The sequence below is a fragment of the Candoia aspera genome, chromosome 1 (genome assembly GCF_035149785.1).
Source record: "Candoia aspera isolate rCanAsp1 chromosome 1, rCanAsp1.hap2, whole genome shotgun sequence".
Taxonomy (NCBI): Eukaryota; Metazoa; Chordata; class Lepidosauria; order Squamata; family Boidae; genus Candoia; species Candoia aspera.
In genome coordinates, this window is record NC_086153.1 from 332,277,811 (window position 1) to 332,291,179 (window position 13,369).

Here is a 13,369-nt window from a genome sequence, read left to right on the forward strand (position 1 = left end):
CTATCTCTCAACCCAACCTCTATCACAGGGTCACTGTTGGAAATAAAATTAGGAAAAACCCTCACATACATTGCCTTAAGCTTTCAGAACAAAATGACATATAGACAATAAATCAATAAGAAACTTCAATGAATAGCACTATGCCACCCACCCCAGCACAATTTTTTAGCTGACATTTCGGGATTATTCTTTCAGATACCAAATAATCATCTTGAATCTCTTGAAGCGTGATGTCGTAAGTGATACGTTACATTTGCCAAAGATGGCAGCATCTGAAGTAGAGAGACAATATGGTGGCCAACTAGGATCCAAACACCACAACAGATCTGAAATATCAGCTTAAAATTTTGAAGCAGACCTACTGTTGTTAAGCTGCTAAAACCCAGAAGGCCCTACCTTAACTTCCCGTCGAAGCATGCTACAGTAGAAGCAGAGATGACAGCAAGAGATGTACAGGCGGCCATAATAAGGCATCTCCCGTTGCCAGGCACACGAAAATGCTGTGAAACAAGATGGGAGAACAGGGATTAGTGGGGATGGTGGGAAATTCAGGAATGTAGGAAGCTGCCCTAGCCTGGGGGGATCTACCAGGACATTATATTCCATCAGTGTGATGATTGCTTCACTAATAAAATCCATGACATAGGTTCCAACCTGTTCTCCTAACTCAATTTTCCATTGTCTTCCCTGGCTGCTTTCTTAATATTAATTATGACTTCCATGTACTGTAATGTACAATGTGTTTCAAAGACACATTAATAAGAGTTTTACTTTTGGGATACAAACAATGAGCCAACAGAAGGGCAGATACTTTGTTTCCTCCAATGGATTGGTAGCTAGGATAAAAAAGATGGATTTTTAAAAACCCACATCAGGAGTGAAGGAACAATGAGTAACCTTCCATCCTTCTAATGTGAGAAATCTATGAAAACTATTATGAGAGGGTCAGCAGTGTGGTGCACCTGCCACATCCCTAAACACCATCTATTTCTTTCCAAAGGCAAATAGAAGCTTCAAAAACTGTTAATCTCTTTTAAAATCGTAAAAGTAAAAAAGGCTGAGAACTTACGAGATAGCGGTCTTCTAAAATGAGATCTCAAGCAATGCATTTTTTAAAAAATTGTTTATATACCGTATACAGTATACATTAAATGCCTGCAAAACTGCAGGACAGTATCCACTACCCGAAAAGGTTGAGATTCTTGCTGTAGGGAAGGATTTAATTTGGATTAATGTTAAATTAAAAAAAAGAGAGAGATCCACACTTCATACTGTCCCATCTCAATAAAAAACAGCAAGGGCAGACTTTGAAAATAGCCACTCCCATCACTGCCTCCCCTTTTGACATGGACACCTTCCAGGTGCAAAGAAGATTTTCTGCCATTGTTCTATGACTGTCCCTAAGCCCTTTGTATCAGGAAAGGGGCCATAACTCATGATGGAGTTAATCTATCATGAGTTATGGCCCCTTTCCTGATACAAAGGGCTTAGGAGCCAGAGAGATGGGATGGCACACTGCAGGAATCACTTACTTTCTACGAGTTCCCCCTCTTCAGAGAGATCTTTAAAGACACGGCGGAAATTCATGGCATGCTTCATCAGCTTGTGGAGGGGAAAAGCAATTAAATTTTCAGAGCTTAACTTTTAAAAAGACAAACCAGAACAAATGCTGTCTGTCAAGTGATTCATAAATTTTGCAAAATTCAGCAAGAGTAAATGGGAAAAGGACGCCTGGGTAAAGCATCACATGCAATGTTTTTGCTGATACTTCAGATTCAGCAAATCTTATTATGGGGACAACAGTATTTCTAACCCACTCCTGAGTCCCTTCTGATCATTTCTATGGTGTACCCCGTACTCTCTGCACCATTTACAAATCTTGCCTATTACTTAGTTATTTATTCCTAAACTGTTCCAACAAGTTTAAACAAGAGCTCAGAGGGAGCCTCAATAAGGAACTGAAATGAAGAGGCGGGGCTACAGGGTTAAATTCTAATGGGTGAAAATAATTCCATGGGACACCTTTCAATTCCATCTGTTGTGACTCTGGCTATACTTAAAGCTAAGAGATCCTGGGGCATCTTTGACAGACGTATGGAATACAGCTAGGACCACAGTGGCTGAGCATTCTGGGGGCCAAAGGTCACAAATCTGCAGGACACCCAGGATGGACAAAGCCACTCTAAGATGCTGACTATTAAGGATAAGGAGGCTCAGTGAGACTTAGACGATCCTAGAAAATAATGGGCAATGGGCAGAGGTGCCTCCCCAGACAAGGCGAGTAGACCAGCAAAGGAAGTGTCCTGAAACTGGATTGTGGAAGGCGGCTGAGCCATGGTTTGGCGTTGTACGAAATCCTGCAGCATAACAGAATTGCCATAGGCTATAACAGAGAAGTTTTATGCTGTGAATCCTCTACTTAAGCTCAGCCTAGGTAGAGAACAGGGATATAGGCATCTTTCTTGCAGCTGGGGATAAATTTTTGTGCAAAATTTGGAGGGAGGGAAAGGTCTGAAGGCTGATGGTAACATCGTGATTATCACCATAGTGGGACAAGTATTTTAGCTTGCTTCTTGGAGGAGGGGGGACACCGCTAGTATTAATCAACCCACCCATTTTGCCTGTAAAAAAATCCAAACACCCTGAACAGGAAAAAGTAGCCTAATTTGGAGAGATTTGTGCATCTTACATTTCTGAATGGCTTCAGGCAGCCGTTTCTACCTTAAAGACTGCCCCCCCTGCCAATGTTTCCCCAAAGGGCCAAAATTCTGGCCTTTACCCACTCCAGAGTTGTGGCAATATTCAGCCTGCTGGCTACAGGTAGCTGTTCCTTGATATAAACTTAATATTTCAAGCTCTTCCATCCTATTAATCTAACTTCTTAAAAATATTTTTATGGATACTCTGTTTCCTGGATTTACAACAGTAAATGTCCTATTCCTTTAAAAGAAATTTGCCTGTCGCGGTAAACATGCATGAACAAAACCAAAACAATTTTTAATTCTTTAAATCTCAAAGCATGATTTGAGAGTTGTGCACATCACGGATCACTCAGCCCCAATCAGCTGCCCTCCAGATGTAACTGGGGATTACAGAGTCCAGAGCTAACCAAATAACTTTTCAGTAACAGAAGACAGGTTCACTGTTGGTTTTTCACTGTATGGATAAAGGGTTTTCAAACATTTTTAGGCTGTGGAACCTGTTAGTTCTCAGGTCCATGGAACACAGTTTGAAAAATCTGGCTATAGATTTCTATCCCCACATCAGTTCAGAAAATGATAGGTTGAAGCAGTGTTTCTCAACCTTGGCGACTTTAAGATGTGTGGACTTCAACTCCCAGAATTTTGAAGCTGGCTGGAGAATTCTGGGAACTGAAATCCATACATCTTAAAGTCACCAAGATTGAGAAACACTGAGTTAAAGCTAGAGACTACACTTGGAACTGTTTTGGCCACAAGCAACCTGCAAAGTACAACAGCTGTACTGAAACAATGCACATGGAAGGCAAGGCTTCATTAGAGCCACCAAAATCCGAAATATCCACTAAGTGGCAGCACAGAGTTAGAATCCTGGGTATCTTTTTGCAGCCATCTAACCGTCATCTGGATTTGGGCAGCCCAGATTTAAATGTATTCCTACCCCCAGGCCTCTTGAGTTGTAAAATCCATTTCCAGGTGGCAAGGAAGGGTTAAGTAATACCCACTGACATTTTTTAAGCTGCGAATGAAGTTCTAAATGTGCAGAAAGAAGGGGGCTGAGGGATGGGATCAAAACTCCAAGGCCATGAAGGTCTCCAGGAGAATGAAGCCACTGCAAGTTTACTCTACAAAACAAATCTAAGGATAGCTGCCTGCTAGATATTACGTAGATCAGCCTTAGGTAGAAGGTAGGTTCTTCCAAACAGGGAAAAGCTGAAATAATTCAGCAGCAAGCCGGGTCTGCCCCTGAATGGCACCAGACAAGGCAGCCTTGATGTGAAAGTTGAAGTCCCCAAGACTTAAAACTGTAGCATCTTGAATGCTACCAACATCAGGCTCAGCCAAGAAAGCTGCTAGGGGGAACAGTACACCCACCCAATCTGAGTCCAGCCTCTATTCTCCATTCCAGGTGCACAAAACTGGCCCGGGTGGATCAGAAAATCTGGGCAGAGAAATCAAAGCCTCTAAACTAGGGTAGAATCAAGACAGTTCCATCACCATTGGGGCTGGCCCTAGGAAACTGGGACAGCTGGAGCTTGGGCTGTCCCTCAACCCACCTACCCCAACTTACATCAGAGACAGAGGTCCTGCCCTGGACAGAAACAGAGTCCCTCTCAGCCTCTTTGGAGACAGACGCATCATACGTTTTAGATCTAAAAGGAGAGGTAGAAACCAAATGGATCCATTTGTATTTATTTATTTATTTATTTATTTATAAAATCCCTAATTCTTCAGAGGAATCCCAAAATTTGGAAGGTTCAAATCAGGTGTCAACAAACCAGCTTTGTTTATGCAAGACCTTTCAATAAGTCAGTTACATTCACATAACACACTACGCTTGGCTGGTTTTAGCCTTGGCTAGGCAGTTTTTCTGTGGCTTACCTTGACTGTGAACTCAAGCTTTTTGGTTAGTATATGTTCAGAGTATCAGGTAAATTCAGAAGATAGGTTAACCTAATAACTTGGCTAAAAGCCAGTTTGGTCTAGTGGTTAAGGTGCTGGGCTAGAAACCAGGAGTCTGTGAGTTCTAGTCCTGCCTTAGGCATGAAAGCCGGCTGGGTGACCTTGGGCCAGTCCCTCTCTCTCAGCCCAACTCACCTCACAGGGTTGTTGTTGTGGGGAAAATAGGAGGAGGAAGGAGTATTAGGTCTGTTCACCACCTTGAGTTATTTATAAAAATAATAAAGGCGGGATAAAAAAAATCTAAAAAAACGTGAATTGTGTGAACAGTCGGAGACTTTGATTTCTCCAAACTATTTCAGGTTGGACTTGAGAGGCCATCCATGCTACTTCTCCTACTGCTGGACTACAACACCCATTTTCCCCAGCTGGAATGGGGTGGCAGGCATTAATGGGTGTTATAATCTGATTCATTTGGCAGGGATCTTCTTGGGAAAGGCTACCCTATGCCCAGACTCACCGAGTCAAACGTGCACGGTGTTTGTTTCGGAGCCCCTCGGCCACAAATTCCTCCAGGCTGTAGGACTTTTTCTGCTCTGACACCTTCTTTTTGCTCTTTCTGTTTTTTCCAGACATGTCAGGGATGCAGCTGGGGAAGAACAAGATTTGGTCAGTTGTGTCATGGGGTCCTCCCTCACCTCCAGCCACCACAGGTGGATGCCGGCATTCCTCATCCACAGTCATCCTGGTGAGGAACTGCCTGTCATGATCATGCCAGGGAGACCCATTTCCATTGTGCCCATTTCACAGATGACCACCTAAGGCTCAGATGTCAGTGTCAACAAGAGCCTTTGAGAAAGGGGAAGGGCCATAGAAATATGATAAGTAAATTAAACAAATAAATAAATAAGGAGAGAGCAAAATTCCCAGCCAGGTCTTTAAAGGCCCGTCACCTGGAAATGAAATGAAATGAATGGTGCTGCTGAAATAGAGAAGTGGAAACTTTTACAGCTGTGAAAGAAACACCTTTTTCCTGCCCTGCTTCAGTTCTGTCTTGTTTTGCTTTTCAGTCCTCTGCATCAAGCAGTTTCTCTCCAGCCTGTCATTAACACAAAGCAATTATCTTTCCATCAATTAACTGGGCATTCATAAGTTGCCCTGCCCTGATACAAACCCTGAGATCTCTACCGCTGGGCAGATGACAAGACAGGAAAACCAGTGCTGGGTGCAATTTGGCATGACCTTTAGCTCTCAATAAAGTGTCAGGCAGCTATTAGCTTAGGGAACCTCCATGCTCAGGAGTAGTCTACCTCTGAATACCAGTAGTTTGGGAGTAAACAGAAAAGGAATGTTTCCTTCCTTTGGTCTTACTTTTAATTAAGTTTAGATGGATTTTTTGTCTGGCCTATTAAGGTACATATTTTTATGAAGGCCAACTCTACTGATGTTGTTGAAGTCAATAGACTATATGCAGCGAAGCATTATTGTTATTAATCTATGACAGCTAGTAACCATAGTAGCCAAATGGAACTTCTATGCATGGGGCAGTCTACCTCCTAAAATGCAAGCAATAGAGTAGACTATAAGGTGAAACTCAGTTCTGCAGGTATAATGTTCACTACTGGAACTTCACAACTAGATTTTATTGGTGCAGTTTTGTACCTTAAAAAAGATCAATATTAAAAAGTTGTCTTCCAAAAAAAAGGACCACTTCATGCTTACGTGCATAAATATAGCAGCAATGCTACACAAATAAAGGGAACAGAAGAAATCCTGAGGAAGCATATGAATAATTTGGAAGATGAAATACTTATTAGCTGGAAATTGCAAGTGTTGGATGAGTGTTTGAGATGCTTTGCAAAACAGGATCCAAAACACAAAACCATCCAGTTGGGTGGCTTCCACATTCCTGAGATTTTCCGGCAAGCCCCAAGGGATCTGTTCCCGACAGAAGTTTGGCTAGCTCCAATGGCTACAGTGTGGATGCACAGCTTCATTTGCAAGCCTGCCATGTTTCGCCAACCAGCTCCCTGGGCAATTAAGTCTGATCAACGAAGCATTCTACAGGTAGTCCTCAACTTACGACCACAATTGGTACTGGAACTCCCATCGCTAAGCGAGGCAGTCATTAAGCGAGTTACACCTGATTTTACAATCTTTTTTGCCATGGTTGCTAAGCAAATCACTGTGGTCATTAAGTAAATCACATTGTTGTTAAGCAAATCCAGCTCCCCCCATAGACTTTGCTTGTCGGAAGCTGGCTGGAAAGGTCGTAAATGGCAATCACGTGACCCTGGGATGCTGCAACCATCATAAATACATGCTGGTTGCCAAGTGCCTGAATTTTGATCACGAGACCACAGAAATGCTGCAACGGTCGTAAGTGCGAGGACCAGTCATAAATCACTTTTTTCAGCACCGTCATAACTTCAAATGGTTGCTAAACAAATGGTCATAAGTTGAGGACTACCTGTAGTCTTCTCCTAGAGTGCTGGGTAACCATTCCTTCCATCTCCAGCTGGCACAGCTGCTGGTCCAGCCAAATGGCTCTAGTAGGAGTTAAGGTCCAACTTGTCAAGATCCAGGTTTAAATTAGCCTCAGCCTCAAAACATCTTGGTTTAGGCACATTTTCCCATCATAGGGTAAAAATAGGAAGGAGGAACTGGAACCTTCCATTGCTGATAGCAGCTAAAATGGGTAATTCCAATATAAATAATGCATCCTCCTCCTTTCCCCTGAACCCAGGAGGCTAGATGACCCTGGTCCACAATGCAGGGACATCACACATCTCTCTAAAAATAGGTATAACATTGCATAATATAGTATAATAAAGAATCCAGCTGTCTCCGATACAGTCCTCCCTCTTGTAACTGAGCTGTAATGACCATGGACTTTAATCACTTGTACATTCAAGGCAATTTTTTAAAACATTCACAGTTCCAAAAATCCGCATCGTTTTGTTAAAAAAAAAAAGGGTCCGATTTAAAAAAGTTAAAAAGGAGCTGAGTTAAAAAGAATGTGGAAAACCTGGAGGGAAAAAAGTGAAAAAGAATGTGATAGCCTTTGCTGCTATCGTTCTCTGGAGCAGAAACACTATTGCTCCTTTACAAGGACTCTACAGTTCCGATATTCTGATATTAAACTCTGCATTCTGGTATTAAAAAATTGACAACAAGCATTTCTTCCAAAATAGGTAAATCAAAGGATGACTTTGGACCTGTCTTTCTTTCTCAGCCATGCCTACCTCACAGGATTATTGTTGTGGGGAAAAACAAGAGAAGGTCACACACACACACGCACACAGAGCATAGTAGCTGAATCGTATGATGCACATGAAAGGTTTAAACAAGTCTACTGTAGCTCTTCTCCATCTGGTGCCCTTAAAATATACTGGATTTCAACCACCATAACTCCCAGCCTGCTTGTGATGGTTACCACATTAGGGAAGGCTTATTACAGCCAAATTATGATTTCCAAAGCCCAGTGGATGGCAGTCTCTAGCTAACCTTGTCTGATCTTGAAAAGCCAACCTGGGTTGGATGTGGTCTGTAACTGGATGGAACACCATCAGGTGATCCCACACTAGAATAGGAACTCAGTAAAATATTACAGAAAGTAGCAGGAGCACATCACTCCTGTATTGCTGACACTCCCTCTAAAAAAACTGTACATGATTATATCCAGATAGTCATCAGTCTTGAATTTGCTACTTCTGAGCCTATCAGCAGAAACTGAGCTGTGTCTACGGAGTGTGTGTGTATGTTTGTGTTCTCCCAGCTTAAGAAAACAAAATAACACCAACATGTAAAATAAATCTTTAAATTTCAAGTTATACATTAAATCAATCAATCAATCAATCAATATTTTAAAATCAAATTAAACAGGCCACTTCTTTACGTCAGCATGGCATTTCTTTCCTGATGAGACAGAATCCTGTCAGTTGAACTTCCTGCAGAGCAATTGAGCTGAAGATATTATAACTCTGCAGACAAAAGGTACTGAAACAACAGACTTGTCAGTAATATTTTTTAGTGAAAACTGAAAACTCTGGGAACTGGGATTCAATACCTTCCATCACTCTTTCTGTCTGGGATTATGTGTGGTGATTCAGGCTCTAACTTGTCAGCTGTTCTCAATTTTTTGCAAGCTCCAAGCATCCCATGCTGGGGAACCAATAAGAAATCAGATTTTATCTGCCCACGCACACTGCTTCCGGGTATCTCAGCAGGCATTCATGAAAAATTCTACAGATAACCGCTGTGATCTAAAATTATACTAGACACAGTAAAAAGTGGTTTGTGGTTGAATGGGAAAGCCCTAATGCAGTGTTTCTTAACTATGGTAACTTTAAGATATGTGGACTTCAATTCCCAGAATTCCCCAGCCAGCATGGAGAATTCTGGGAATTAAAGTCCCCACATCTTAAACTTCCGGAAGTTGAGAACACTGAACTAAAGGTTTATCTAATCCCATGAGAGTCAGTGTGTGTCAAGGTGCTGGATTAGAAGCACGCAGAGAGACTTGGGTTCAAGTGCCCCCTTAGTGCCACAGAAGCTTCCTGGGGGACGTTGGGCCAACTCTTCCCTCTCAACCCCAGGGGCAGGGTGCTCCAGGGGTGAAGGTGCAGGGAGACCTTCTTCAACCACAGAAGCTTCCTGGAGGACTCAGGGCTAGTCCCTCTCCTTCAGTCCAACCTACCTCACAGGGTTGTGGCAGGGAGGGAGTGCTATGTACTTTGCATCAAGCTCCTCTACCACAGGTGGGATATAGCTAAAATAATCTTATCACCCCATTTCTAAATGTCAACAACCACATGGCTTCAGGAAGTCCACAAGGAATGAATTAACAGCCTCTCTTGCTGTATGCCTCTAGAACAGTGTTTCTCAACCTTGAGGACTTTAAGATATGTGGACTTCAACTCCCAGCCTTTCTCAGCCAGCCAACCCCTTGCTGGCTGGGGAATTCTGGGAGTTGAAGTCCACACATTTTAAAGTCCCCAAAGTTGAGAAACACCTCTCTAGAATGTGAAATTCAGACTGCCTCCATTTGGCTACCAGATCTCAGCTCAGAAAGAATACAGACAACCAATAGATGATTAGAGTTTCTAGGGCCAAGTTCTCCACACCATCTGGTGCCTTCCGGTAGCATTGGGGCCACAATTCCCAGAATTTCCAATCAGCACAACCAAAGGTTTCATAAAAAGACCCTGTCCTGTGGATACCAAGAGGCTTCACCTAACTCAAACACATAAAAATGCCATGTGCTACCTTGAAATTTTAACAAAAATTCTAAGTATGACTCAAACGCATATTTTTTAAAAACCTTAGTGACTGATTCACCTTGTGGATGAAATACAAATTCCCTTATTTTGTTTGCCTTTCCCCTCAAGCCATAAGTCCAAACAAGAGACACAATACAGAAATTATTCTTTATAATGTAGGAGATATGAATCACAAGATGCCACCCGGTTTGTTATTCTTCCATCCCTACCCATTTTTGTTTCTTGTTGCCTTTATTGTCTTGTTTTTATGTTTTAAATCATTTGTAAACCATCCAGAGTCACTGGGAGTCAGGCAGCATATACATTTAATAAATAATAATTATTATAAAATGAAGATTGGGGATAACAGCAATACTGTAATAATTGAAGGGGCAGCACCACACAAAACATTGCTGATTTTGAAAAAGCTAAACAGGGTTAGACATGGCTAATACCTGGATGGGAGATCATCAGGTGATCCTAAACCTCAGACTGGGTAATTAAAAAAAAAATCCAGAAGATGGTAATTGCAAACCACTTCTGCCTTGTTGCCAAGAAAACTACATGGATATCTCCCCGTAGGCATCAGGCTTCAAACTCCACTAGAGGGACATATACTTGACTAATCCTGAAAGGCAGTAACATTTTAAAAATACAATGGGAAAAACAGAAAATGAAATCATCGCTCGGCAAAGTAAACGAAAGATCACAACATTAGAGGTTTACTTACAACCTCAAATGTCCCCCCCCACAAAAGCATGCTGGGGAAAAAATATACTGTTAAGCTATCTGGAAGGAAAGAAAGGAGGTAGACAGTGTTATTTTGATTTTAGCACCAGATACTAATCCACTTTTTTTTTCACAGTCCTGTGTGTGTGTATGTGTGTGTGTGTGTATTGGACTGTGAAAAAAAAGTGGATTAGTATCAGTTTAGTAAAGAAAGAATGCTATCTGCTACCATTAAAAACACACAATATTATTTTTATATATTTTATAAAATATACAGTATATTTAAATATTATTTATTATATAAATAAATTTTATATTGATTTATTTATTTAATTTTTATCCTGCCTTTATTGTTTTTATAAATAACTCAAGGCGGCAAACATACCTCATACTCCTTCCTCCTCCTATTTTCCCCACAACAACAACCCTGTGAGGTGGGTTGGGCTGATTGAGAGTGACTGGCCCAAGGTCACCCAGCCGGCTTTCATGCCTAAGGCGGGACTAGAACTCACAGACCCTGGTTTCTAGCCCAGCACCTTAACCACTATATATATTATAAAATATATAAAAATAATATTGTTGTGGTGTGTTTTCATGGTAGCAGGTAGCATTCTTTCTTTCCTAAAAGTAGCTTTAAATTGCTTTGAGGATAGGAAATACATGTTTAAATAAATATACCGAAATAATAGTAATAATAATAATAATTACAACAACAACAACAAACAGTATATTTTTCCTCAGCACCACTCTATGTCTGAGAGCCAAAAAACTCAAGAATGGGATAAATTTGCTGGGATGGATGGATCGGACAGCAGGGTTCACCTGGAAGCAGAAACAGGGTTTCTTTAATTGGGGAGTTTAAATTGGGGGGCGCCCTCGGGAGCCTGTACTGAAGGATCGCAGTGAGACTCTGTCTGGATTGAAAGCACAGGGGAACAGAATAAGCCTGGTTAGCTTGCTGGGTGCAGGAAGATGCTTGGCTGAATTTCTCAGGGTTGGGTTGGCTTAAAATGGGGGGGGGGGGTTGACCCTCGCCAGGACAGCCACGCGGTCTCCGCGTGGGACCGGGCTCGGGCTGACTCGCATCCAGGGCGCGCAACCGGGAAGGATGCCGGGGAAGGGGGACGCGGCGGCGGGTACCTGATTTCGGGCAAGGTGAGGCTGTTACTGCGCGGGGCGATTCCCAGCTTCGCCATCCCGGAGGTTTGGCCAAGCAGCCGCGGCGGGCGCGCAGAGCCGATGCCCGGGCGATGGGCGTGTCGCGAGGCCAGCCTCCGGCCTCGCTCCGGACCCTCCGGTCTTGTCCTGCCCTCTTTCCGCCGCCGCGGGAAAACTTCTTGAACTCCGCCAAAGTCCAGGGGAGGATTTTGCGCCCCTCGCCGCTCGGGGCAGAAGGTCCGGTTCCTTCGCTCGGCTGCGTCTCGCGCGCAAATCGAGGTCAGCCGTCGGGAAGCCGGAGCGCTATGCGGAAACGCGAAAGTCGCCCGGAGTGACTCCGGATCGGGCGAAGCGAAACGGCGACGGGTCGGGGCAACGGCGCTCCCTGGTGGTTTAGAGGAAGTTTAAAGGAAGGCTAGCTTCGCCCTAAACGCGTATCCAGGTCGGGCATCTTATTTATTTCTTGGTTAGATTTATATCAAATGCAATATATTTCCTTCGGGGGCTCACGGTGGCCTATATGGTGCTTCCACTTCCCATTTCCAACAACAACCACAAAAGCAACCCTGCGAGGTAGGCTGGACTGTGTGAGTGTGATTATCCTGCTTTATTAACAGTGAAAGATTGGTTCAATCTGAAGAGAAAGCAGACTATCCCAAAAATATGGAGTTTGGCATTTGATGAAGAACTTTGCTTCTATAGAACCTGGGAATCAGATGAGAAAATTATTTCTGGTAGAAAGAGACCAGGACTTTAGAGGCTGGACTGGATTCAAGTGATGGGTTCTCTTTTGAGCTTTGAAATGTTTGTACTGTGAAAATGAAAAGATGAAGAACTATATTTTTATATGGTCTAGAGTGATGTTCGTTAAACTTTTTTCTCTCAGGACCTCTTCCCACTTTTAAAAATTATGGAGGACCCCAAAAGAGCTTTTGCTCATGTGAGTTATATTTATCAATATTTACTGTATAAAAATTAAAATTGATACATTTGCTGCTGCTACTGCTTCTCACAATTGTTTGATGGGATTTTAATACTGTATTAACATAGGCTGGCAAATAATTTTGATTTTGCGGACCCCTGAGAGGGTCTTGGGGGACCCCCAGGGGTCCTAGGACCACAGTTTAAGAAACACTGGTCTAGAGCAGTGTTCCTCAACTATGGCAACTTTAAAATGTGTGGACTTCAACTCCCAGAATTCCCCAGCCAGCCATGTGTGATCTTAAAATTGCCAAGGTTGAGAAACACTGGTCTAGAGTAAATAACATGTTAAAGGGCTGAGCTTGCTATATATTAATATTCCGCACTGGGACTTGTTATATGAATCTTATTTTTTCTCTTTTTATTTCTTATTCTTTGAAAAAGAATCCAGTTCTTTTTTTATTACATTATCAATTTTTTTAAATTGTCTATTAATTTCACTTATAAACTAATCAGAATGATCAAAAATGTAATGAGGGTTAATTTGGGCTTGCTACTGGAAAACAGATTCCTGGGCCAGCAGCCCCACCTTGGCTGAAGCTGCTCAATGTGTGGTTCAGTTTAATCCAGGAAATAGATTAATTCAATAACCCCCTTCAGCAGCCAGTGAGTTGGGGCTGATTTGGAGAAGCATTGCAAAAA

At 42.4% G+C, this 13,369-nt stretch overlaps 1 protein-coding gene across 4 annotated transcripts in view; it reads right to left on the reverse strand.

The window, feature by feature from the left end:
- LOC134488350 (GRAM domain-containing protein 2A-like) overlaps positions 1-13,369 on the reverse strand; it is a 38,570-nt gene that overhangs the window by 20,287 nt on the left and 4,914 nt on the right. Inside the window, exons 1-5 of one of the 4 annotated variants that reach the window (XM_063290734.1) lie at positions 11,729-11,842; positions 5,119-5,247; positions 4,270-4,351; positions 1,533-1,602; positions 397-500 (exon numbers count right to left, since the gene is read on the reverse strand). In XM_063290734.1, coding sequence (XP_063146804.1) covers positions 397-500; positions 1,533-1,602; positions 4,270-4,351; positions 5,119-5,247; positions 11,729-11,784 — 441 coding nt within the window. In that variant the 5' untranslated portion in view covers positions 11,785-11,842. Of the gene's footprint in view, positions 1-396; positions 501-1,532; positions 1,603-4,269; positions 4,352-5,118; positions 5,248-11,728; positions 11,843-13,369 lie in introns of those variants that run through there. The other 3 variants (XM_063290731.1, XM_063290733.1, XM_063290732.1) reach the window with 3 other exon arrangements.